This window comes from Bison bison, unplaced genomic scaffold, assembly GCF_000754665.1.
Source record: "Bison bison bison isolate TAMUID 2011002044 unplaced genomic scaffold, Bison_UMD1.0 scf7180017864163, whole genome shotgun sequence".
NCBI lineage: Eukaryota > Metazoa > Chordata > Mammalia > Artiodactyla > Bovidae > Bison > Bison bison.
Window position 1 is genome coordinate 8,115,150 of NW_011494735.1, and position 27,072 is coordinate 8,142,221.

Below are 27,072 nucleotides of genomic sequence, written 5' to 3' on the forward strand. Positions count from 1 at the left end.
TGAGCTCATCACAAGAATAGAAGCTTCCCTGAGAGCTCAGGTGAAAAGAGACGTATCACTGTATCTATACTAATTCAAAAGTGTCTAATGTTATTAATACTTTATCTGTCCTGGTATCTTTTCCAACTATTAAGATACATAAGGTACCTCTCTATATTCCCAGAATTTATTCTGCTTTCTTCACTCACTGTATTTTCAACAGTACCTTTTAAGTAAGCTGTCTATGTTCTTCCTCTAGATTATGACCATCTTGAAGACTGTGTCATGTCTTTTTCATCTTTGTACTCCTAACAAATAACAGTGCCTGACATTTGTTAGCAATCAATAAAATTCTACCAACTAAATCTTCTTTTTACTTGATTAAACCATCTAAAAATCTAAAGCAATGCTACTCAAAGTAGCAAGACCACAGACTGTTTATTTATGATAAAGTGTTTGAGCCAGAATGTGTGCAAGAATGGCTTCCTTTTTTGAGCAAGTCTTGCTATGAAAAAATGTTTAGCTAAACCAAGCAGTGCTATCTGATCTATATTCTTGCCCCACTTTGAGCCAAACACTTGAAAGTTAGACAAAGACATTTTCATAAAGAAAATTAACTTTCATCCACTTTTATAGCATATGTATATTTACAAATACCCAAAAAGATTAAAAATAAAGGGATCTACTTTCACTGGTTAAAAATAATATAATAAACACACAGAGCACTTAAAAAAATTTTTTTAAAAGCCAAGACACATTAAAAAAAAACCTAATAAATTTTTAATTAGAATTTTTTTCCTTTTTTTAAACAGGACAAGTAACAGATTACATCAAACTTCAGAACTTTTCAAATATCTAGTTATTATACACATTCCCATCTGTCTTGCAGGGAGGGATCTTGGTCGGCTTAACAGTTTCAGGTAAAATAAGCTGCATAATAGTATATATTACAATAATAAGTGTACAATGCTTACATGGAATATGTTTTAGAAGCAAGAAAAAGATGCATATGCATCGAAAGGCGACCTCTTAAAATGCCACAACTATTTTTTTACATTCACTCTTGTAACAGGTCACAAGATGGGGTCACTAAGCTCAGATAAATCACTGTGATGCACATAAAATACAGAAAGATTGGTTATTATATATATTATATATATATTTATATTTTCACACGTTAGCATCTGAGACATAAACTGAGAATTTAAAATTTATTCTCTTCAGGTAACAAATCATTTTTTATTCTTCATAAACATGGTGCCCACAAAAGCACAAAGGTAAGGCACAATAAGGTTTTCTGTTACAGAACAGTGTGCATCATGTTTACTTAACCAGGAAACGTGCATTAACTGTGCAAGTTCATGCTGCAAACCTAACACATATACAATTTTAAATAAAAGGAAACTGAGCTTTAAACAAAATCAAGATTGGTACAATTTCAGCTTTTTCACATATTCATTTGGACTGACAATGATATATCAACAGGTTATTTTTAAAAAGCCAATTGCTACAAGTAAACTTTGCTCCATAACTATTTTAATCTGAAATCATAAACCATAATAAAGTAACTTTACTGAAACAAAGTAAATACCCAGGCACAAAGTGACCATCACTCGTGCATTTAATATACTGCGACCTTTCATAACCCAAAATTGCAAACGGAATTTTTCAAATACACATTTTGCTGCGACAATGTGCCCTGTTTTAAACTTGACATATAACAGGGAAGCTAACATTTCATTAAATTATAAATAGATTGGGAAAATGACTTAATCCCAGCGGTACTATGTCATAGCCCTAGTATTTATAATAAATACAGCTTTTCACAAAATAGTTTCCCAATATCTGCCAATTGCTTTTTTATTGCTCACATAAATTTGAATCTATTACAACTGATATTGGAACTTTCACACAAAATCATACTCAGACATTTTTATATAAAACCTATAAAAGTTATTTTAAACTTGTATCTAATACTTCCAGGTGTTCGGCTGTTTGATCTGTATGATAGTATAGCCATATGTATATATGTGTGTGTATATATACACATATACACATACACACATATATATATACATACACACATATATACACATACATATATATACACACATTAGATTATGAATAAAATAGGAAGCTTATTTTACTGCTTTAATGCAGACATCCTCACAAAACAGACTACTTTGGCCGTCACCAGCATTTATACATATATACAAAAGCCAGTTTAAGTACATGAACATCCACTTACACTTTTATGTAACCACTAAACCCGAACTGATTTTCCCATATTCCAGCTGTAGCAAATGACTCTTACAAGCAATAGAAACCTAAGGTTAAATTGGGAAATTAACAGTTTTACCACATTAGCCTGTAAGGAACTATTTAGGTGACTGTATACAAAAATTCACAATATCAGTTTACAGGAAATTATGGAAAAACAAGAAGCCTTTTCCCCATGCTTTTGTGTGGTTATTCAAACACTTCTTGGTGCAAAAATACAACCATCACATTTGAAAATGCTTAATAAGGTCAATGTTCCTCATGCAAAACTTTTAAGTGCATTGGCTTAACTGAACTCCAAAAACTGAACAAAACAATTACTCTATCTACTCAGCATTGCTGCCTCACTGCTAAGTCCCTTTGGAACCTTAAGATTTCTGGAACGTTCAAATAGAGCTGTATTCAATAAAAATATTACATACAAAAAGCATTTAAAAAGGGAGACAGGAAGCCAAACAGGAATTTTCCTACTGTAAAGAACAGTCTTAGGAGTGGAAGAAGTCTTTTCAGGAACCTCCTTGAGAATTGGCTAGGCCAGTCCGAAGACGAAGATGAGACATAGAGTTCATATGTTTATTTGATGGCTTCAAGGGAGTGTTGCAAGTAAGAGCCTGGGGAAAGCGATGGTGATATCTATCTAGTCGTAAATATTTTACTGTAACCAATTTCCCTGTTGTAAGATAAAAATAATATTTTAGATCTGTATGAATGTGCTTAATATTAATAGAAAACAAACCGTGGTAAAAGATAAATGAACACAAATAAAATAATTAAAATTATTACTCTACAAATGATAACCTAAGATTCTTTAATTTAAAATCTGGTGGAATTTAACAGTAAGCCATAATTTATCTTTTCAAAATGTTTGTAGTATTCGAATTTCTTACCATCAAACCAAGAGCCATGCAATGCCTTAAAAGCTTTCCCAGCATATTCTGGAGACAGACATTTAACATATACACAACCCTGTAATATTTTAAAAAGAAAACAAAAAGGAAGAAAGAAATAGTCTTAGTTTAATAGCAACAATTCAAAATGTAGAATTCAATGGTGAAAGTTACTTTACCTCACGAGAGTTCTTGTCTACTGCAATGTGAACAATGCCATCATTATCACTGCATTTTTCTAAAATTGCTTCTTGAATTGCCAAATGCCACTGATCCCCTATTTCCCTAAAAAATTAATGAAAACAAAAATCAACAGCCATATTCTTACTTAGAAAGAAGTTTTCTGTCTCTTCAACGAGTGCATGCTAAGTTGCTTCAGTTGTGTCTGACTCTGCAACCCCATGGACCGTAGCCTGGCGGGCTCCTCTGTCCATGGGATTCTCCAGGCAAGAATACTGGAGTGGGTTGCCATGCCCTCCTCCAAGGGATCTTTCTGACCCAGGGATTGAACCTGCATCTCTTATGTCTCCTGCATTGGCAGGTGGGTTCTTTACCACTAGCATCACCACATACCTAACTAGAATCAGGACAGCTTAAAAACCATATATTGTAAAAAACTAATAGTATATAAATGCTTGTTACTAGCAGTAGGTAGATTTAAAAATGTTGGCATTCAGAAGTCCCAGCTATGTTCTCACTTTCCAGTGTAAGACTGTACAAGCTGAGGCACTGAAGGATCAGCCTACCATAGCAAGAAGGATCAGCCTACCACAGGAAGAAGGATCAGCCTACCATAGCAAGATAAATATGTTTTCAATTTTATGTTTAAAATCCTTTGCACTTACAGTCATTTCTCTTTTCTATCTAAACAAGTGTTAACAAACACTTCAATGAGTTGTGATAAACTTATAAAAGTATTATTTTTAATGACATTTTCAAATTCCTAACTTAAGGAAAATTCTTAGTAAATATTATATTCTGAGCTTTTTTCCCCAAAATATTAGAAACTTTATACAGGACAAACATTTTGCAAAAATAAGTCACTTTACTATTATGAAAGAGGTTCTGTTATAGTAACACACATTTGTCTTTCTTGTGAGATACAGATGGTGGGGCAGAGGAAAAGGCCATTCCACTTCAAATCATAAATCTTCATCTCAGGTAATAAAATACTGGGCTGGCATAGACTTCCTAATCTCTAAGGTATAGGGTGAGACTCCCAGTAGAGGGATCACCACACTGTCGTTTCTACCTCTGCAAAATGAAGGGGGTGTGTGTTGTGTGTGTGTATGCTGACAGTGCTTTTCACATTAACAATTTCACCGTTACTTAATCTACCATATCAACTATTTCTTGAAATAAATGAGTTATCAGATGGGAATTATGCATATTTTATATATATTACAATTTCCACTATCAGCTTTAAAAAAAAACACAGAATTTGATTTGTCCTATTATTGGACAGATAAGCAGTCACCTCTAGGAAGCAAATTCTAAAGATTATTACAGCTTATATGTAAAATATTATGGATTTTAAAGAAATAACTTTTGACTATACTATATTCTGGAATGCACGTGTCACTGTAATTATATAGAAAAGTTTCTCAAATGGTAAATGGACATAAAAGTTCCTCAAATATTGCAATGACAGGTAGACAAATCTTATAGAAAGGAGGGTATGTACCTTTCGTAGAAAACTTTTTATAAGGGTTTGGAAATTTTAAGACAGCAGATATTTTTATTTATATTGCCTACAGAGGCAAAGAGTGGTGGCAAACATGACATACATTTAATAAAGGATACTGTTGATTATCATCGTATCTGTCATTAATCTGATTCAAGCATCTGTCTTCTATAAGGGATTCACAGTAAATACAAAGATTTTAAAAAGTTTTTCAAGTCATTATACACCTGTGTCTTTTGGGAAAACTTTGTTTCAAATTTAAAAAGAAGAATTGGGAAAACCATAACATTTTGGTAGTTAGTATTTAGAAGTAAAGGAGATTTTTCAATTATAGACACAGCATTATAAGACTATCATGTATTTTTCATCCAAATATTAAAAAATTGCATGTACCTTTTGTCATAATACTTACATAACTGGATCAAACATATTTCGAATCTTCAGACATGGTGTCAAACTATTTGGTGGTGAATTTCTTCTATCTAAATGAAATGCTATAAAAAAACAAATTAGTTTTACTATTTTCCAGTGTTCCATTTTATTGAAAGGTATTCAGTCACTGAGTTCATTCAAAAAATATTCATTGCATGCTTTTACTATGAGCTAGATCCCTGGATCAAGGTGAATAAGACACACACAGTCACAAGACAGACACAGAGTCACTGATCTCACACTTTACAGTGGGGGAGACAGATGAAAAACAGTATCAACAAAGAAATTATAACTGTGGCAAATTCTAAGAAAGAAGGGTATAGAAAGCTGTCAATGTACTTAAGCCCATCTGTGAATATCAGATAACACTGAGGAGGGTGTACCTATGGTTGATACTTGTTGATGTATGACAGAAAACCACAAAACTCTATAAAGCAATTATCTTTCAATTAAAAAAGAAAAAATTTATGCTGAAACCTAAAGAATAAACAGAGACAGAATAAAGAGAGGTGTAAAGGACATCTAAAGCAAAGGTGACAGCTTATACAAAGCCCAAGGCAAGAAGGAACTTGATATATTCAAATTAACTAAAAGACAGCCACTGTGACTAGAGATGGAACAACAGAAAGATAAACCTGAGGAAGATGCTGGATTACGGAGGACTATGTAAGCCACATTAAAGTCCTTGGACATTACCATAAGAGCAATGGGAATCCACTCAAATGTTTTAAGGACAGGAATAGTAAGACAGGATCTCTTAAAATTTTTAAATAGACTGTTACGTGGAAAATAGATGGAGGTAAAAAATGAATGCAAGGAGACCAGTTAGAGGTTATTACGTTGTCCAAGAGGAGATGATGGCAATGTGGATAAGACAGGTCAATGATGAAGATGGAAATAAGTGGACAGAATCAGTCAAATCTATTATGGAACAGATTTGACATGACTTGTTTAATGACCGCACATGTAGGGACTCAGGGAGAGATTAAGGATGACTCCCAGGTTTTTGACAGAACCGACTGAAGAGGGGACGGTATCATTAATTAAACAGGACACTGGAGGAGAGGTCAGTTTGGAGAGAGATGACATTATGTTCGTGCATGTATTGAAAGTCTGGCGCTTCTTAGTAGTACAGAAGACAAGTACACAGCTGTGTATAAAAATTTGAAAGTCAAAACAGAAGACTTAGTGCATGATATAAAATTGAAAGTTATCAACATATATATAGCAAATGAAGTTGCAGCATAGGATCATTTGAGAAGACCAGGAGAAGATAAAAGATGGCCTGGAAAGACTTAAATACTTAGAGGTCCAGGAAAATTTGGAAAAAAAGAATTAAGAAATGCTAAGAAGTAGGATGAAAACCAGAAGAAAGTGGCAACCACAAAACAAGAAAGTACCAAGGCAGGTTCAATTGTGAATACTGCTAAGTAAAATAAGGACAAGAAAGAAAAATGTCCATTGAAATTAGCAATGAGAGCTATTTCCTTGAAATGATGGAGATGGGTAACAGACTGAAGTCAGCTAAAGAATAAATGGGGAGAAGGCAATGGCACCCCACTCCAGTACTCTTGCCTGGAAAATCCCATGGACGGGGGACCCTGGTGGGCCTCAGTCCATGGGGTCGCTAAGAGTCGGACACGACTGAGCAACTTCACTTTCACTTTTCACTTTTATGCACTGGAGAAGGAAATGGCAACCCACTCCAGTGTTCTTGCCTGGAGAATCCCAGGGATGGGGGAGCCTGGTGGGCTGCCGTCTACAGGGTCGCACAGAGTTGGACACGACTGAAGCAACTTAGCAGCAAAGAATAAATGGGAGGTGAAAAAGTAAAGACAGTGAGTAAACTGTTTAATGCTGTTTGGCAGGTAGAGACACAGGGTGACAGCTACAGGACAATGTATAGTGCAACAATGTGTTTTAAAGATGAGACTACAGTATGTTTCAGTGCTAATGAAAAGATCCAGGAGAGGCAGGAATTTAAAACACAGTAAGGGAAGATATGGGAGAAGACTAGAGGGAATGAGATCCAGAGGGATCCTCTAAAAAGAAGGGCTGGGTCCCTGTTAAGTGAGAAAGCTCCTTGATTGCAACAGGAGGTGAGGATGAGCATGTCTGTATGTTAGTTGCTCAGTCATGTCTGACTCTTTGCAACACCATGGACTCTATAGCCTGCCAGGATCCTTTGTCCGTGGAATTCTCCAGGAAAGAATACTGGAGTGGGCTGCCAGTTCCTTCTCCAGGCAATCTTCCCAACCCAAGGATCAAACCCAGGTCTCCCACAGTACACAGATTCTTTACCATCTGAGCTACCAGGATAGGACAGATTCTGGTAATTCTATGGATATGGTGGTGGAAATTTGAGGCAGGTACAATCCAATTGCTTCTATCTGAATCATCAACTGAGAATCAGAAGACAGAGAAGAGCAAAGGTTTGAAAAGAGGGGATGAGATCTAAAACTGCTATTGAGTAGAATAGGAAACTGAAGTGACTAGCAAAAAATGGTAAGAACAAGAAAGGCAAGTAGTACTAACAACCTACTTGCAGTTAATTATTTATAAAGGTGCCAGTCTGCCAAGTGGTTATGACTTTCCTTGCTCTGCTCAGTCATTAGCATACAGACAAGCAGAGATAAACAGTTCCATCCTTGGTTGGAATTTACCAGGGTAAGATTAAGGACAGGTGATGACATAAGGGTACTAGCAAGAGAGTGACTGAAAAGATGGACCAAGGAAACTAAGATGGACAGGAAAAGAAGTAAAGATAGGAGAAAGGCTAAAGGAACTGGAGAAAGAATGTGCACTGAAGAATCAGAGATTCTGGAGTTCCCAAATACATGAAGCAGGAAGGCTGAAAGGATGAGTTCAAGACAAAAACCAGAGTGTATCAATTAAAGTTTTCAGAAGTGTCAGTAATAAGAAACATCTGGAGTATGAATATTCGAACAATGTTTGACATGGGATGGAGGTAATAGTGACTAGATATGAAAAATCTTTGCCAAATCTCACATCAAGAAGGTTTATGAACCTCTAGTACCTTCCGAACTTCTCTAGCAGTATATAGATTCTGTTCTTAGATGACCTTTTAGGTGCAGACAGTCTGACTTCCTTGAAATTCTAATAATGACCTAGGTTAGCAGGGGTTCAACCAGAAAAAACAGAAACATTCATATCACCTTATTTTAGCCTACACCCAAGACTCCAGAAAATAAAAGACCTGGAAGAAACTATCCCTGGCCAATTCTAGTCAGAAAGTAGTTCAAAAGATCAAACGGATTGATCTAACTAAACTCTAATTCCCATGGCTATGTAAAGATACAGTAGCTACTGAATGATACATTTTAAATACCTCAGGAGCTACCTTTGGGTCCTTTAAATGAATGCTGTTTATTCCAAACATGACATTTGTCAGAAGCATAGAGAATTCTTGTGCTTCCCAGCAGATAGTGTTTAATTTTTAACTGGTGCTTTAAAATACCTTTCGACATACTAATATTATCATCAATTTCTTATTTAAGTACTATTTAGAAACTGAACTAAAAATTCAGTAAGGTTGACTATTTAACAGTTACTTGGGGAAAGTACCATTAAATGACAATAGCCTGCAGTGGTAGTGAACTCAAAAGACTACTGTAACTATTATACCAACTCTTCAGACACGCACCATTTTGTTATTTAGCCACAACACTCGGTTTTGGGATATCTCACTTCACTGACCAGGGATTGATCCTGGACCACGGCAGTGAAAGCCTGAAATGCTAACCAGGGAACTCCCCAGCATGCACCCTTTAAAACAAATAGTTAATGGTTTAGTGTCATCTTGGCAACAAAGCTTCATTTTTATGCCACGATTACGGAACCTATTATTCAAGGTCTTTGAAAGTGAAACTCAATTAGAGAAAAAAGGGAGAGATTGCATTTTATTTCAATTTCAAAACAATTAACTTACCTTTCCCATATAGTCTAAGTATAGCAAGCATTGATAAATATGCTTTCTATCCAACAAGATTAAAAGAAACTCAACTCACTACTAGTTCTGAAATACAAATTAAACTAGCCATGAGATTTCTTTTTGCAATTAACCATTAATACACAAAAAATTCAAATGTGCTAACAGTTATTACTTGTAGAGGTTTAGGTACATAAGGCAACCAAACACCAAATCCTCCTATAAACTTATATCTGTTTTTGCAACTATACAAACATTAAGAAAAATATGGAAAGACACCCACAAAAGTGACTTGGCATGAGATATGCAAGTATCGCACTGGTGAAAGACTCTTAATGAAAAAGGCAAGCAAAAATAGAAAAAAAGAGAAGTTAAAAAGTTATGATTTCACTTACATATGTTTTAAATATAAAATAAATATATACTTGTGCATATATAAACATGTATATATAAGTAAGAAATATATAAATTATATATTACAAATTATCTGCACAAAAAATATCAGGGGAAAAGAATGCAGTTAGATCTTTAATACTAGGTTGCTTTTAGTAAGTGAAAGAGAAAAAAATCAAAGTAATGTATCTAGTACTATATCACTGTGAAGACAAACCACGTTATTTGTATTAGCACACAGAAAAGTGGGAGGACAGTAAGAAGCTAACACTGACTCTCTATGGGATGGGGCTGGAAGGGAGCTTTGCCATCATATATCTTTCAGTTGTACTATTTTAAACACATAAGAATTTTATATTTGAAAAAACTATCTATATTTTTTTGTTAAGCATACATACCTTGACCTTGCCACACTTTAGAAGGTATTACTAATATTTTGTCACAGGAGGCAGAAGGCTGGATCCACCGCCAAACTAGAAAGTCTGCACCACCTATTCTTCGTGTTTCTGTGCGAACTCTAGACTCATTAGCAGCAAGGAAGTCAACAGCTCTATCCCAGACTTTCTTCATTTTCTTCCTATCATTTGAAGGAAAATGACAAATTTACTATCATCTTTGTTTGTCATCTTTTTCAAATATTAGTAACTGAAGGTAGTAGTTGTTATTCTTAATTAGGGCTGTTCTTATCAATGCTTATGCAGTTTTTCCCAAAAAGATTAAGGTGCCTGAAATTCCCATCAAATTTATCATATTTGGATGTCCAGAGGTGGAACAATGCATTGGTATTTTCCCCTCTCAAAAGCTCTACTGATGATTCTGATATGCTGCTACACATCTTACACAGGGTAAGAACGCTGCTTTAGGATGTGACATCATCTTTTACTTTCAAGAAGTTGTTGTTGAATTCTTTTATTTAAAAAGCTTCATTAACAACAAAATAAAGTATTTTAAAACATTAGTAAAACATCACTGGCTACTGTCTGTCTCTGTTTATTTATCAGGATATAATTGAAGGAAATAAAGCAGAGACTTTTAAAAAGTAAGAAAAGTATGCTTAGAAATCCAGTTGTCTATTATGCCACTTAAAATAAGGCCGATAATAGATGAAAGCTTAGAAAAGAGTTTAAAGTACAAAAAGACACCTGTATAGTAAAACAGCTATTGTTGAGAAGGGTCATAACTCTCAATGCAATTTTCATGACCGCAGAAGGTAACATTCTGATTTACTTCAACTCATAATGCTTTGAACACACCTGTCATGAGGCTGTATTAAAGAATCTCGCACATGGGGAATAGGCATGTAAGGCTGTAAATCTTTATTTTCCTGGCAAGCTTCATTATGACTTCGTAAAACATCTGAAAGTAAATCAAAAAAATTTATAAAGAAAACAACTATTGGACACCATGTAATTTATCACATGATGAGTATTCTAGAATAGTTCAGATTTTTACAAATACTGTACCTATAATCTTTACCACCATATCATACATCTGCCTTGTTTCCTCTTCTTCTTTTGTCCAGCGATATTTCATGTAACGCAGAACGACACAAACCATCACTACACCTGTAATATTTACATATATTGTGTTTTAAAATTGTGGTCAGTGGCATTCAGTAATGTTTGTTGCAACCTGAAACAACCGTCAGTTGTTAAATCTGGTATAACAAAGTGGAAGGAAAAAAAGCCATTTTGACAGTTTCTATAGGTGATTATTTTAACTGCCATAATGGGATAGTGGAATAAGTCTTCAAGACAGTGGTTTGATTTAGCTATATAATAAAATTAAATATAAAAATTTAATATTAAACATTTCCCAGTGTGTCACTTAATCTTTCCAGAAAAAAATTTCTTCCTTAGGTTGACAACTGAACATTTAAATTCCATTTTTTTTTTTTCTGAATACAAAGTAACATGCTTCACAAACCTTTTTCTTTGCAGCATTAAGCTACTAGAAAAGTGAGTCTTATGAAACTGTAAACATTTAATTTTAAGCAAACTAAATTATTTTTAAAGGGTAGAAAAGAGAAGAAATTTCTAGTAGTCACATAAAATTAAGAGGCCTGAATGAAAATTTTAATTTGGATAAATAATATTTTTAAAATTAAAAATAATTTTTAAAAAGTTAATTTCTAACTCAGTATTTAAAAAACAAGCTAATTTTTGTATCTTCCTGCTCTATTTCCTAAAGTGGATTTCTATCTATGCACTGTATTTGCTTTTTCTGTAACATTCATATGACAAAGTCTGATTCCTACTTCTCATAGCACTGTTTCCTAAGCCCTTAGATTGATACTGACATTGTGTATGTGTTAGTCCCTTCAGTTGTGTACAACTTCTTGCAACCCAATGGATTATAGCCACCAGGCTCCTCTGTCCATGGGATTTCCCAGACAAGAATACTGCAGTGGGTTGCCATCCCCTTTTCCAGAGGATTTTTTCACCCAGGGATCAAACCTGGGTCTCCTGCACTACAAGCAGATTCTTTACCATCAGAGCCACCGGGAAAGCCAACCAACATTATAAAAACCCTCAATATTACTATATCTTAGTGAAGACTTCTGGATGCGCTTTATAATGACAACTATTACAGAAGTATATTCTCAACCCTGGCATTTGATGAAATACACATGCAAAAATCTAGACTACAATGTATCTTTCTCATTCTCACAACTTACCTAAGCATAACAACAATAACCTGTGGGTAACAGTAACAAAAGCACGTCGAAAACGACACCAGAAGGACATCTGTGGTCTTGTGGATTGTAAAAACTGAACATCAACTATATCTGTCAATTCTTCCTCAGGGCCATAACCAACACACCTATGCAAAAATAATCAAGGGAGAATTTAGTCAAAATCACTGCTTAGACTACAAAATAGACAAAGTAGAAACCAAATCCTTTACCTTATCCCAACATCTTTTCCATTTTCAAAAATCCACTTTAATGAGATGTTAAATGTATCTTCATATTCAGGACCTAAATCCTAATAAGATAAATAAAGAAAATAACCTTAATAATTCACATTCACTTGATTTTATGTGTAAGCTGTCCTATAAATAACATACCTCATATAACACTTTAAACTATATAATAAAAATGTATTATTCAATACAGAAAAATGAAAAGAAAGAAAAGAAAAAAGTCACCATTTCCCCACCACCCTAAGATAACTACTATTAACATTTTGCTATGCTTTTTCATTTTTTATTTAAAAAATAAATCTAGATTGTTTTTAAAATTTGCTTTTCAAGTATCATCATGATAAGAGTGAATTAGTCACTTTTTCTTTTTAATGGAATGCTATTTGTAGATGAACAAAATGGCAAATTACTTAGACTCAGGTTTCACAGCCATTTTCTCAACAAGTGAATGAATATGCCCATCAGTTTCAGAGAAACAACTGATTGTGTTATTCATGATAAAATTAAAGCTTTCAAATGAAGTGAAAAGCAGAATTTTTAAAACTTACATCCATTACTATGAGCTTAACAATTTCAGTGCTTAAAAACTTTTGAAATGAGACTGTGCTGTGATATTTACAAATGTGACTTTAGAGTACAGCATATTAAAATGTGTCAACATTTTGAAGATTCGAATAACTAGTGACCCAATATTTTCCAAATGACCAATCATAAGCTATAAAATATTGTGTAGGTAAAAAAAACAGACGAAAAGGCCTTAGTATGAAAAGTTCACTGTCATGGCTTTAAATTCTATACTACACTAATTTTTAAGAAACTATTACTTGTAGAGTTTTGATGCTGTATCAAAGAAGAGTATCTATCTGACTTGAGAATTAAAATACTTTCCCCTGCTTTTTTGACTACCTATCTGTGTGAGGCTAGATTTTTGTGATGTACTTCAACCAAAACACCATCACAATGGATTGAACACTGAAGCAGATATGAGAATTCAGTTGTCTTTTATTAACCTGGACATTTAAGAGAGTTGCAAAAATGTAAACCGATGCCACTTCTCACTAAATGTTTTTACTTTGGAAACTAGTATTTTTCATAAAACACTATTTATGCTAACATGTAATAAAGTCATTATTCTTATTTTAAATGAATAAGTAAACTTTAAAATGTTGCTTTAATTTCTAATATGGCAAATACATATCTAAATAAATAAATACATACATATATATTCTACAAACAAATGCCATTTAGGATCATCAGTAATTTTAGGATTACAAAAGGATCCTGAAACCTGAAAGTTTAAGAAGTGCTATGCATAAGTGGATTATGTATTTTTTAAATCAAAATATTAAAAACGAAAGTGGTGTTGTATTATACAAACTGTTTTTCTACTTGCTTTTTTCACAGAATGAACTGGTGTTGTCAATGTATATCAGTATAAATATTCATGAGACAACTCCAATTTTTTCCAGTACAACAGTATTCCATTGTGTGGTTATTTTACACCATCATCCTCTCACTAATGAACATGAAATGGTTTCAATTATTTGAGTATAACAAATAATACTGTAATAAACATCCTTAAAAATTCTTTCATTCAAAATATTTATTGAGGGCCCACTATGTGCCAGGTACTGTTCTAGGACCTAGAAATGTAGCACTAAGCAAAAAGCCAAAATTCTTCATGCTCATGGGAACTTGTATTCTATTCAAAACTATGTCTTTATATACTTTTGGAAGTGCAAAAAAATGAATTTCTAAAAGTAGAAATAGAAACAAGAAGTCACTTTATAAAATTCTTTAAAAATATTTATATGTAATAGCTACTGCATTTTAACAACAGATTCTTCAACAGCATTGGAAATTACAATGTTCTCATTTGATCAGTTTACTTTCTAATGTTATTTTAATATATCAAATTTGAAAGTATAATAAAGAATTTTATGAAGCAAAACTAATCTTGCTAGGCATCATTACTTATGTGTAACTACTGCCAGGGTTTTCAGATGCTAACGATAACCTATAGGCTATTTTTTTTTTAAGTGTGATAATTTCAGCATTATTTATAAATACCAAAAAATTTGTAGTCAATGTTAGCATTTAATGATTAAAAGATGACTTATATATGAGATCACTTCTGTTGGATTTTATTAAATTAGAAATAATCATGACGAGAGCTAAATAGCTATATACTTTAAAAAGTAAAATACAGCATTCAACTATTACTATGAAAGATATACAATCATGTGAATAAGAACTAGAAAATAAGAAAAAGTAAATTTTGTTTAGTATTGCTTCAAAAAGTTATGCAATTATAAAAGATAAGTTCAGGCAATTTCTGCCTTTTTTTAAAATTTTTTTATTGAAGGATAATTGCTTTACAGAATTTTGTTGTTTTCTGTCAACCTCGATATGAATCAGCCACAGGTATACATATCCCTCCCTTTTGAACCTCCCTCCCAATAATTACTGTTTTAATTTTTGTAAGTAGACAGCAGAAATCACCTTGCATATAACTAAAAAATCAAACAGAACTCATATTCACTTACTCTAAATTAGAGAAGATTAAAGCTTTGATAAAGAAACATCAAGAGAACATATTTCTGGTTATACTGCATGGATGAGGATTAGACAAAGCACAAGCAATACAAGATTTTGAAAACTCCATACAACAATATTAACATGGGAAAGACTAGAGATCTCGTCAAGAAAATTAGAGATACCAAGGGAACATTTCATGCAAAGATGGGCACAATAAAGGACAAAAATGGTATGAAACTAACAGAAGCAGAAGATATTAAGAAGAGGTGGCAACAATACACAGAAGAACTATACAAAAAAGATCTTCACGACCCAGATAATCATGATGGTGTGATCACTCACCTACAGCCAGACATCCTGGAATGCAAAGTCAAGTGGGCTTTAGGAAGCATCCCTACAAACAAAGCTAGTGGAGGTGATGGAATTCCACTTGAGCAACTTCAAATCCTAAAAGATGATGCTGTAAAAGTGCTTCACTCAATATGCCAGCAAATTTGGAAAACTCAGCAGTGGCCACAGGACTGGAAAAGGTCAGTTTTCATCCCAATCCCAAAGAAAGGCAATGCCAAAGAATGCTCAAACTACCACACAACTGCACTCATCTCACACTCTAGCAAAGTAATGCTCAAAAATCTTCAAGCCAGGCTTCAATAGCATGTGAACTGTGAATTTCCAGATCTTCAAGCCATATTTAGAAAAGGCAGAGGAACCAGAGATCAAATTGCCAACATCCACTGGATCATCGAAAAAGCAAGAGAGTTCCAGAAAAATATCTACTGCTTTATTGACTATGCCAAAGCCTTTGACTGTGTGGTTCACAACAAACTGTGGAAAATTCTTCAAGAGATGGGAATACCAGACCACCTGACCTTCCTGCCTCCTGAGAAATCTGTATGCAGGTCAAGAAGCAACAGTTAGAACTGGACATGGAACAACAAACCAGTTCCAAATCGGGAAAGGAGTATGTTAAGGCTGTATATTGTCACCCTGATTACTACACTTATATGCAGAGTACATCATGAGAAACATTGGACTGGATGAAGAACAAGCTGGAATCAAGATTGCCAGGAGAAATATCAATAACCTTAGATATGCAAATGACACCACCCTTATGGCAAAAAGTGAAGAAGAACTAAAGAGCCTCTTGATGAAAGTGAAAGAGAAGAGTGAAAAAGTTGGCATAAAACTTAACATTCAGAAAACTAGATCACGGCATCTGGTCCCATCACTTCACGGTAAATAGATGGGGAAACAATGGAAACAATGCCAGAATTTGATTTTTGGGATCCAAAATCATTGAAGATGGTGACTACAGCCATGAAATTAAAAGATGCTTGCTCCTTGGAAGAAAAGTTATGACCAACCTAGACAGCATATTAAAAAGCAGAGATATTACTTTGCCAAAAAAAGCCATTCTAGTCAAGGTTATGGTTTTTCCAGTAGTTATGTACGGATGTGAGAGTTGGACTATAAAGAAAGGTGAGAAGAATTGATGCTTTTGAACTGTAGTGTTGGAAAAGACTCTTTAGAGTCTCCTGGACTGCAAGGAGATCCAAGCAGTCCATCCTAAAGGATCAGTCCTGAATATTCATTGGAAGGAATGATGCTGAAACTCCAATACTTTGGCCACATGATGCAAAAAACTGACTCATTTGAAAAGATTCTGATGCTGGGAAAGATTGAAAGCAGGAGGAGCAAGGGACGACAGAGGATGAGATGGTTGGATGGCATCACTGACTCAATGGACATGAGTTTAAGTAAACTCTGGGAGTTGGTGATGGGATAGGGAGGCCTGGTGTGCTGCAGTCCATGGGGTAACAAAGAGTCGGACACGACTGAGTGACTGAACTGAACTGACACAGAGCTGAAGACCTGTGTTAATTCCTGTTTGCAATATATCGGTTTTTGAAAAGGATTTTGTACTCATTTAGTTCTTTTCAAAGACTGTATCCTTCAAAGACACAAACAAGATTCCACCCTTGAAAGATGTGGATATTTTAAAAATCAATGAAGTACATACATTGTATTTAACTTGTATTTACATACACATTTTTCAGTTTCTATTCAATGCAGTATGCAGTATTTTATGACATTTTTTCATTACTATACAGAACGTGAAAAATTAGACTAAACATATTTCAAGTAATGCAAAATTAAATGAATTTCCAAGTTTACTTGCTGTGTAATTTAAATATAAAAATGGAGGCTAAAGATTATAAATAGCATGACTGCTCTTGTTAATTATCGTTAAAAATAAACATAATGGTTCAAATTAACAAGGACAGCTACTCTAATAAGTTAAATATGTGGAAGAACAAAGAACTTAACACTTCTAGTTATAAAACAGCAGAAGCATAGAAAAAGGTATCTGTTGTTATTTTTCCATTTTCTGTTCTCCTTTCCTATGTAAATACCCTTCGATATCCATCCACTACTTGCAACACAACAGAACCATGGAATGTTCCTTTATGAATAAACATTTTAAAAACAAATGATAATTTATTTAAAATTCCCATTAAAGATTTAACAGAGTTTGAGTTCTTAAATGAACCATTACTTCCACAAATATTTGACATAGTACATGGAGTTCTATAGTATCATAACGGAGAAGGCAATGGCACCCCACTCCAGTACTCTTGCCTGGAAAATCCCATGGATGGAGGAGCCTGGTAGGCTGCAGTCCATGGGGTCACTAAGAGTCAGACACACTGAGCAACTTCACTTTCAGTTTTCACTTTCATGCATTGGAGAAGGAAATGGCAACCCACTCCAGTGTTCTTGCCTGGAGAATCCCAGGGACAGGGGAGCCTGGTGGGCTGCCATCTATGGGGTCGCACAGAGTCGGACACGACTGAGGCGACTTAGCAGTAGCAGCAGCAGCAGTATCATAAAATGGAATTTTTGTAGAAGTAAAAGTTGAATTTTTTTTCTGGCATATGCAAATTAAACAGTTCATGCTAACGCTGCAGCACACAGCATCTACCTGATTTTAAGTCTGAAGTGCTTTATTCACTTGTTGGAGCCACCTGGAAAACTGTAATGCAAGGGGTATGCCAATTTTTTAGCAAAGGGCAGACAGTAAATATTTTAAGCTTTGCAACATATACACTTCTTGTCTCTGTCACTTACATATTTTTAATGCAACCTTTAAAAATGTTGTAAAACCTCAGCAGGCCATACAAAACCAGGCTCATGAGCTGCAGTTTGCCAATCCTCAAGGTAAGGCATTCCTGTATCATAAAACACCCATTTTCAAATAACTGATGATAAACCTCAAGAGGAAACAAAGTTTTTAATTTTTAAAGTAGGTCTATTATTAACATAATTACTTGTTACTATTTATTTATAAGCAACAGCTCAGCTAACACACTGCTGACAGCATCACAGAAATATTTCTAAATTGAAAGGAAGTTTTCCCAAATCTTTAACAAATTAAAACTATTTTAATACACTGTAATTGATCCCCAATTACAAATTTACCTTATTTTCAAAATAACTAGCCGAAATGTGTAATTTAAAAACCCATATCAGATGCTTTGAACTTGGATTACAGTTTCAAAGCACAAAAATAATACTGCTTCATGGAAAAGATTCAGTTCATTAAAGAAAGCAACAAAACACATGGAGGGGAAAAGATAGTGGTACAGGGAAAAGTTAAGCCAACATTAATAATCTACCAGATAAAGTTCACAAATGGATAATTTGCATGACACTAATAGCTATGTGGCTTTAGTGAATATTCTGGTGGCTCAGTGGTAAAGAATCTACCTGCAATGAAGGAGACACTCTGCATCGGAAAGATAGCCTGGAGAAGGAAATGGCACCCCACTCCAGTATTCTTGCCTGGAAAATCCCATGGACAGAGGAGCCTACTGGGCTATAGTTCATGGAGTCTCAAAAGAGTCAGACATGATTTAGGGGCTAAACAATACACACTAGATGCTACCTTTAAATTACGTAAAATATGACACACAGAAATCAACAGTGAGTATGATTTAGTTCTTAATGTTTCAGTGGAAAGTTGATCTTTTACTTCCAGGAATAATGGAAAGAATATGGTCTTTAGAATCCAAGAGGCCTGGAATCAGATCATGACTCCACTACTGAATTGCTGTATGTATAACCATAAGAGGACATTAAGAGAAAATAAGTCATGTAGGCAGATGCATATACTTTGTTCACATCTTCAGATTCTGAACCCTATTCAGTGTCAGTCTCTTGACCACTCAGTATGAGGTATGGGTTATAAACCCAGCTCTTCCATCTAAGAGGCAGAATAGTATAGTGAAAAGAGCAGATATTTTGATTCTATTCACAGTTCCATCACTTACTAGCTGGATGACCTACTTATTAAACCCCTCTGAGCACCGAAGAATTGATGCTTTTGAATTGTGGTGTTGGAGAAGACTCTTGAGAGTCCCTTGGACTGCAAGGAGATCCAACCAGTCCATTCTGAAGGAGATCAGCCCTGGGATTTCTTTGGAAGGAATGATGCTAAAGCTGAAACTCCAGTACTTTGGCCACCTCATGCAAAGAGTTGACTCATTGGAAAAGACTCTGATGCTGGGAGGGATTGGGGGCAGGAGGAGAAGGGGACGACAGAGGATGAGATGGCTGGATGGCATCACTGACTCGATGGACATGAGTCTGAGTGAACTCCGGGAGTTGGTGATGGACAGGGAGGTCTGGCGTGCTGCAATTCATGGGATCGCAAAGAGTCAGACACGACTGAGCGACTGAACTGAACTAAGCTTTATTTTCTTTATAAAGGTGAGTCTGAAACCACCTACCTTGTTGCATCACTGTGAAATCAAAGGTAACATACAGAAAGTACCAAGACAAATTATACTTGAAATACTATAACCATTATGAAAGGTATTAATTCATTCTATTTTTTAGGATATTTATTTTTCCACAAAGACACAATCTTATTAACAGTGATTAACATTCCAAGTTAGTCCATAAAAATTTATTCAGCCCATAATTTGGCATATTTGCAATCTTCTTTCCTATTATATTCTTCACAAATCTTAAAACATATTGTGTTTAAAATTAAACAGGTCTTAAAAGTGACCTAGGAAATGAACCACCATTCATTTCATCATTCTATTGCTATGCTATCATACAAAGCTCCTATCATTTAACTTTGCATCTGTCTTTTCATGAAAATAATAGTGCCACGTATTTCCTAAATGTTCCACCAGAGGGACCTCTTAACTTTTCACAAATCAAAACTAGATTTCAACCTCAAAAATGAGGAATAAAAAGCCCAAGAAAAACACTGTAGGAGTAAGAAAAAATGTTACATTTATTTAAATTAATTGTCACATTTATTTAAATTTTCTTTGAAGAAGAAAGTGTGAGAAATAAAAAAAATGGAATATAAAGACTCAAAGTGAAAAAAGTTTTTACTGAGGCTTATTCACTCATTTTGGGCTTCCCTGGTGGCTCGGTGGTAAAGAATCTACCTGCCAGTGCAGGAGACCTAGGTTCAATCCCTGGGTCGGAAAGATCCCCTGGAGAAGGAAATGACAACCCACTCCAGCATTCTTGACTGGGAAATCCCATGGACAGAGAACCCTGGTGGGCTACAGTCCATGGGGTCACAAAAGAGTTGGAGGTGACTTAGGAACTAAACCATTCATTCCTTTTACTCAATCAAACATTTACTTAAAATGCACCAGACGCTGGGGGAAAATTAGCTTACAGCATAGGAGTTCTACATATTCTCTAGCTCATTTATTCCTGAATGCAAAAACTTAATTGTGTTGCAGGTGAAACCATGGTACAAGCACATAAAAGGTACAATAGGTCTCTCTCCAGAAGCAGAAAGCCTACGATATACATATGGTTGTCTCTGTTTGATATCAGAATTGTAGTGGGATTCTTCCATATTTATGTGAGAACTTGGGTAAAATAAAATAGGTTGTGCTAAAATTATCATTACAAATTAGAAAGTAATTTGGCAACATATTTCAAAAGTATTAACAAAAGTTCTTTGAATAAGTGATTTCCTTTCTAGGACTAAGGAAATAAGGAAATAATCACAAAATCAAATACTATAATGCAAAATTAGCGTGCTTTCATAATACTGAAATCCCACAACTCAGGAGAATAAAAACATGTAAAGAAATATTATTCAGTAATAAAGAGGAACAGTTTTTAAAAGCCTGAACAATGACATGGGAAAATGCTAACAACTTTAAGGAAAAAATATCAGTATTTATAACATTTATACTGATACTAATTTCAGGGGGGAAATCTAAGACTAGAGAAACATGGACCAAAATGAGTGGCTAACTTTAGGTGGTGAATCTGAAATGCAGTTTTCCTTTTATTTTCTATATGAGTTAAATCATAAGCATGGGGTAATGTTATATTGAAAAGAAAAAAAAAAAAGAAGAAGCAGCCTATTAAAAACAGCACCTACACTTTTATCTAGACCATAAAACTTTATTTTTTTTGAAAAATTCCTGTTTAAGGTTTTTCTTTTAGTAGCAGTCCAAACTGCATCTTTGGTACAAGTCGTATCAGATTTCACAGCAACTGAAAATCTGAAAATGAAAACTCCAAAAAGAATACACACACACACCCCCCTAAATGTATAACAAAAAGGATATTATCTCCAGAAAGTAACTTCATTTAACGAATTAAGAAATTAATCCAAAATCTTTTGTAAAAAGACACATTATATGTTCTACTAAATTTCTTCTTTAAAAAGGCAAAACCTAATCTGAAACAAAAAACAGTTCCAGAGAAAAGATATGAAGATCTTTTAAGACTGGAATTCACTATCATCATTTTTAAAAAAAACCCTCAATACAGACAGTTCTCTACTCAACTCATGAAGGGGTGCTTCTAGTAACTTCTTTGCTGCCAGATTTTAATAGAAGTAATTCTTTTGTACCCACTGCTGCTTGGCTTAGATTTCAATTGTCCCAACTCTGGTTCTATGTCCCTTCTTTTTCACCTTATCCAGTCAAATGGCTGGATAAGAAAAAGATGAAGCCTTATCCTGTCCCCAAGCCCTATCCCATCCATTTAGTCCTTCCTTCGAACACAATTCAGTAGAGTTAAAGAATCTCAGGGTTCTTGTGAAAAGTAACTTAATCCTATCCCAGGAATTTATGACCGACAATAGCACATGTCTGATATCTGTGCCATTACCACTCTGAGAGAGTCAAGTGAAGTGAAAGTTGCTCAGCCATGTCTGACTCTTTGCAACCCCATGGACTATACAGTCCATGGAATTCTCCAGGCCAGAATACTGGAGTGGGTAGCCTTTCCCTTCTCCCGGGGATCTTCCCAACCCAGGGACTGAACCCAGGTCTCCCGCACTGCAGGAAGATTCTTTACCAGCGGAGCCACAAGGGAAGCCCAAGCCACAAGGCAAGCCAAGAGAGAGTCAACTGGGGGGAAAAAAAGGGGAAACCAAGAGGGACTCATTGGTTGGGATCAGTTTTTCCTACTGCTAAAAGTAAAAACTTTCACTTGCTTTGGATCCCCATATGTTCTGCCCTTTTCCTGGACTATTTGACTCTATGTTCCCTTTAGCCTACTCAATCCAATCCTATCTTTGCCTTTACCTGAATAATTCATCTAGCAATTCTTCTACTCTTTAAGACACAGCCTTGTAATTATAAGTCCTCCTTATTTAGACCTTTTTGGATCCTGATCCTTCAGCTATCCAAACTATTAGCTACTACACTCTCCACAGGTTCACCTGTCATTAATGTTGTCATCTAGGCCACAACTGAAAACAAAGGAGAGAATGAGGTTGACAGACAAAATCTGCAGCATGTTAAAGAAAACTCTCTCCAGAATGACACTGGTTTAGTTAGGAAACACACAAAAAAAGAAATAAATTTTAATGGAAGTTAGTATAACCATCAGGAACTGAACTAGGTACTTTCTACTTTCACTTACATTCTCCCAACAACTCTGACAGTCATTAATAACAACGGTCCCATTTTCACACTGAGACACAGGTACAGAGAAGTACAGGGACTTTACCAGGACACAAAGCTTCTACACGCCAGTGCTACAATTTGAATCAACATCTACTCCTCATCGTACTATACTGTCTTCACATCTTCTGTGTTATCTACATGTAAGTTATGAATTAAGTTAAAAACTGAGTCCCTATTTCTCTTTTTTGACAAACATATCATGGGAGACTGCCACCAAAACCTTGCTGAAAGCTTTAGAACAATACAATATTCTAAATTTAAAAACAAAAAAGAGGGGGTGACGTCAGCAAAACAGCTGAATAGGAAGGCCCTGATCCTCCTTCCCTGCTAGAGACACAAATTCAACAATACACAGATTAATTCCCTTTGTATGATAAGAAACCCAGAAACCAGTTAAGAGGTTCTTGCATCCCAAACAAGTACAAAACCAGCTGCATGAAAGTAGGAAAATTTGTAACACTCACATACTGGAGCCCCTGCCTCTGGCACAGCATAATGTGATGGGGAGAAAATTCCCAATTCCTGGCTTCTCCTTGAGCAGGGAAAGAGAAGACTGGAGTATTTATCTAAATGTTCAGATTTTGGGGGGGCCACCAGAGGGATGGGCGGAGAAGGCAATGGCACCCCACTCTGGTACTCTTGCCTGGAAAATCCCATGGACAGATTTTCCATGAGCCTGGAAGGCTGCAGTCCATGGGGTCGCTGAGGGTCACTGAGCGACTTCACTTTCACGCACTGGAGAAGGAAATGGCAACCCACTCCAGTGTTTTTGCCTGGAGAATGCCAGGGATGGGGGAGCCTGGTGGGCTGCCGCCTATGGGGTTGCACAGAGTCAGACACGACTAAAGCGACTTAGCAGTAGCAGACGGATGGGGTTCTGTCGTGCTTGAATCTAAGCACTAATAGGTCAAAGGGCACCAGGCTGGGGATCACCAAGAACAAAGGCCATGAATTAGCACACACTCACTTGCCACTGACCCTGCCTGCAGCTCAGTGCAAAGTAAGTGTTAGAAAACCCCCAACTCCTCATTGCTCCCTGAGGAGGGAAAGAGCTGGAACGTGTGTCCAATGTTTCAGTTTTTCAAGGAGCTACCCAAAGGACTGGTTTCTGTATTACCTGTTTCAAAATACCGAGACCTGACATGGGCTAGATGCCTGAGGGTTGCTGAAAATAAAAAGGAGCGGGACAGCTTGCTGTTGCTCTAGAGGACCCGCAGTACAGCAGACAGGCACTGGAGGGAGCAAGAGACTATAAGCTCCTATAAAAAGATTTTGTTCAAATTTCACAGAATTTTATATTAGTGCCCATTATTTGTTTTCATACTTCATTCAAGATCCCACACTGCATTAGCTGCACTGAGCGGCTTTAGCTGCATGCAACAAATTTTGATAATTCTCTTTTCACTTTTATTCTGTCATGCATGTTTTCTAATTTTCCTTGATGTGGGGCTTCCCGGTGGCTCAGATGGTAAAGAATCCGTCTGCAAGGCAGGAGACCTGTGCTTGATCCCTGGGTCGGGAGGATTCCCTGGAGAAGGAAATGGCTACCCACTCTACTATTCTTGACTGGAGAATCCCATGGACAGAGAAGCCTGGCGGGCTATAGTCCATGGGGGTTGCAAAGAGTCGGACACAACTCTTTTCTTGTTATGGCTTTTAAATGATACTCTTTTAAATGACACATCCATCATTTAAAAGTGGACATTACCAAATACATGGGATTTTTAAAGTATCTTTGGTATTAAATTCTTATTCTGATATTAACTTCTCATTTAAATGCTCTCTTCTCTGCAATCACCCTCTGAGCTTTTTCAGTCTTCTAACTTTATCGAGACTTTCAATGGCTAAGTCAAAGATTTCTCTTGGTATATGTCACATTGCACTTGAAAATACGTGCTGCTGCTGCTGCTACGTGGGTTATTTTTATTTTTTTTTATATGATACAATTTTTATATATAAATCATAAACTCTCAGATATATAAACTTATCATGAGAAGGATATGAAAGTAACTGAACAGGATGTTGAAAAATCATAGTATTTGAGATTTAAAATAGTGTGTAGAGTGTTTTTTATTTAGCATACAATGTATGCAAACCTTTAGCATTTCTAATTTGCATGCTTGCATGCTCAGTCGCTTCAGTCGTGTCCAACTTTTTGCAACCCTATGGACTGTAGTCTGCCAGGTTCCTCTGTCCACGGGATTCTCCAGGCAAGAATACTGTGGGTCACCATTTCCTTCTCCAGGGATCTTCCTGACCCAGGGATCGAACCCACGTCTCTTACATCTCTGCATTGGCAGGCGGGTTCTTTACCACTACTGCCACCTGGGAAGCCCATTTAAAAGGGTGCAATGAAGTCAGGACTGTGCAAGAGCTGCAGTCATCTTAGTCAGATCAACTCTTCTTTTGGCATATTATTTAGTTAATTGTTGGAATTTAATGTTCTTTTTCTGTCTTGTAATTTTTATTTGCTTTTTCCATCAACTGTTTTTTTTTTCGTGGGTTATTTTTAAATATCTTTTGATAGATTTCTAACATAATTCCATGGTGATAAGAGAACAGACCCTGTATTTCAATACCTTCAGACCATGAAATTTTTATACTTTGTTTTACGTTCCTGGATATGTTCCAGTGTCTCCTGATTTATAATCAATGGGAACCTGAATACAATTTGTATCCCACTTCTGTGTGAAAATTATATAAATCTTAATTATGTTGAATTGGTTCACAGTGCTTTCCAGATCTACTATACCCTTCTACTTTTCTGTCTACTCATTCTATTATTAACTTTTGAGAGTCTGATACTGAAACTCCAACTAAAAATTTATGTACTTAAAAAATAATTGCAATATATAGTGAAACTATTAAAAAAAAAAAAAAGAAACCTGTAAAACCTCTCTAGTTGGGAATATATACCCACAAGTCCACCATAAAGATTTGAGGAGACCCCAGCGTATCTGAGATCACCGGTAAAGGTCTTCCCCTGCATGAAGGCAGTTCTTAAAGACTGGGAGATGTGGCTGTGTTTTCAAATGGAATATCCCAAAACAAAGTAGCAAGCAAGACACACAGAAAGAAACAAGGAAACACGGCCCAACTAAAACAACAAAATAAATCTCCAGGGACTGACCCTAAAGAAACTGAGGTATATGAATTATCCAATAAAAATTTCATAGTAAACTGGCATAAAGATGCTCACTGAGCTCAGAAAACAACATATAAGTAAGATGAGAATATCAAGAGAGAGAAAATACTAAAAAGAACCAACAGGAACTCTGGAGCTGAAGAATACAACTGAACTGAAAAATTCACAGCATGTGTTCAACAGCAGTCTTAAATCCATCAGAAAACAAAGAATCGAGGAACTAAAAGATAAGTCATTTAAAATTACCCAGTTGGAGGAAGAAAAAAGAATGAAGAAGAGTGAAGAAAGCTTAAGGGACTTACAGAACATCATCAATTGGACCAATACACACATTATGAAGTCCCAGAAGGAGAGGAGTGAAAGGAGCAGAAAGTTTATTTCAAGAAATAATAACCAAAACTTTACAATTTGGGGAAAGAAATGGACATTCAGATGTAAGAAACCCAACAGCTTCTTATGGGATACAGCAAAAGCAGTTCTAACAGAGAATTTCACTACGGTAAATGCCTACATTAAAAAAGAAAGATCTCAAATAACCCATCTCTACACCTCAGAGAACTAGAAAAAGAATAAATTAAGCCCAAAGTTAGCAGAAGGAAACAACAGGAATTAGAGCAGAAACAAAATAGAAAATAGGACAAAAAAACAACAAAACAAAGATGTGGTTTTTTAAAAGATAAGCGAAATTGACAAACCCTTAGTTAATAAAAAGAGAAAGAGACTCAAACAAAATCAGAAATGAAGGAAGAAGGGGCCTTACTGCTGGCTCAGTAGTAAAGAATTCATCTGCCAATGCAGGAGACACGCACTGGTTCAATCTCTGAACCAGGAAGATCCCGCATCTGCAGAGCAACTAAGCAGTGCACCACAACTACTGCGCCCTTGCGCTG

The 27,072-nt window shown here is 35.6% G+C and overlaps 1 protein-coding gene across 1 annotated transcript in view; it reads right to left on the bottom strand.

Annotated features, from left to right (window-relative positions):
* Positions 1-736: 736 nt before the first annotated feature.
* Positions 737-27,072, bottom strand: part of LEMD3 (LEM domain containing 3) — a 74,992-nt gene continuing 48,656 nt past the window's right edge. Inside the window, 9 exon segments of the mRNA XM_010841579.1 lie at positions 737-2,929; positions 3,147-3,225; positions 3,326-3,431; positions 5,243-5,324; positions 10,003-10,181; positions 10,858-10,960; positions 11,068-11,169; positions 12,282-12,427; positions 12,512-12,591. Coding sequence (XP_010839881.1) covers positions 2,766-2,929; positions 3,147-3,225; positions 3,326-3,431; positions 5,243-5,324; positions 10,003-10,181; positions 10,858-10,960; positions 11,068-11,169; positions 12,282-12,427; positions 12,512-12,591 — 1,041 coding nt within the window. The 3' untranslated portion in view covers positions 737-2,765.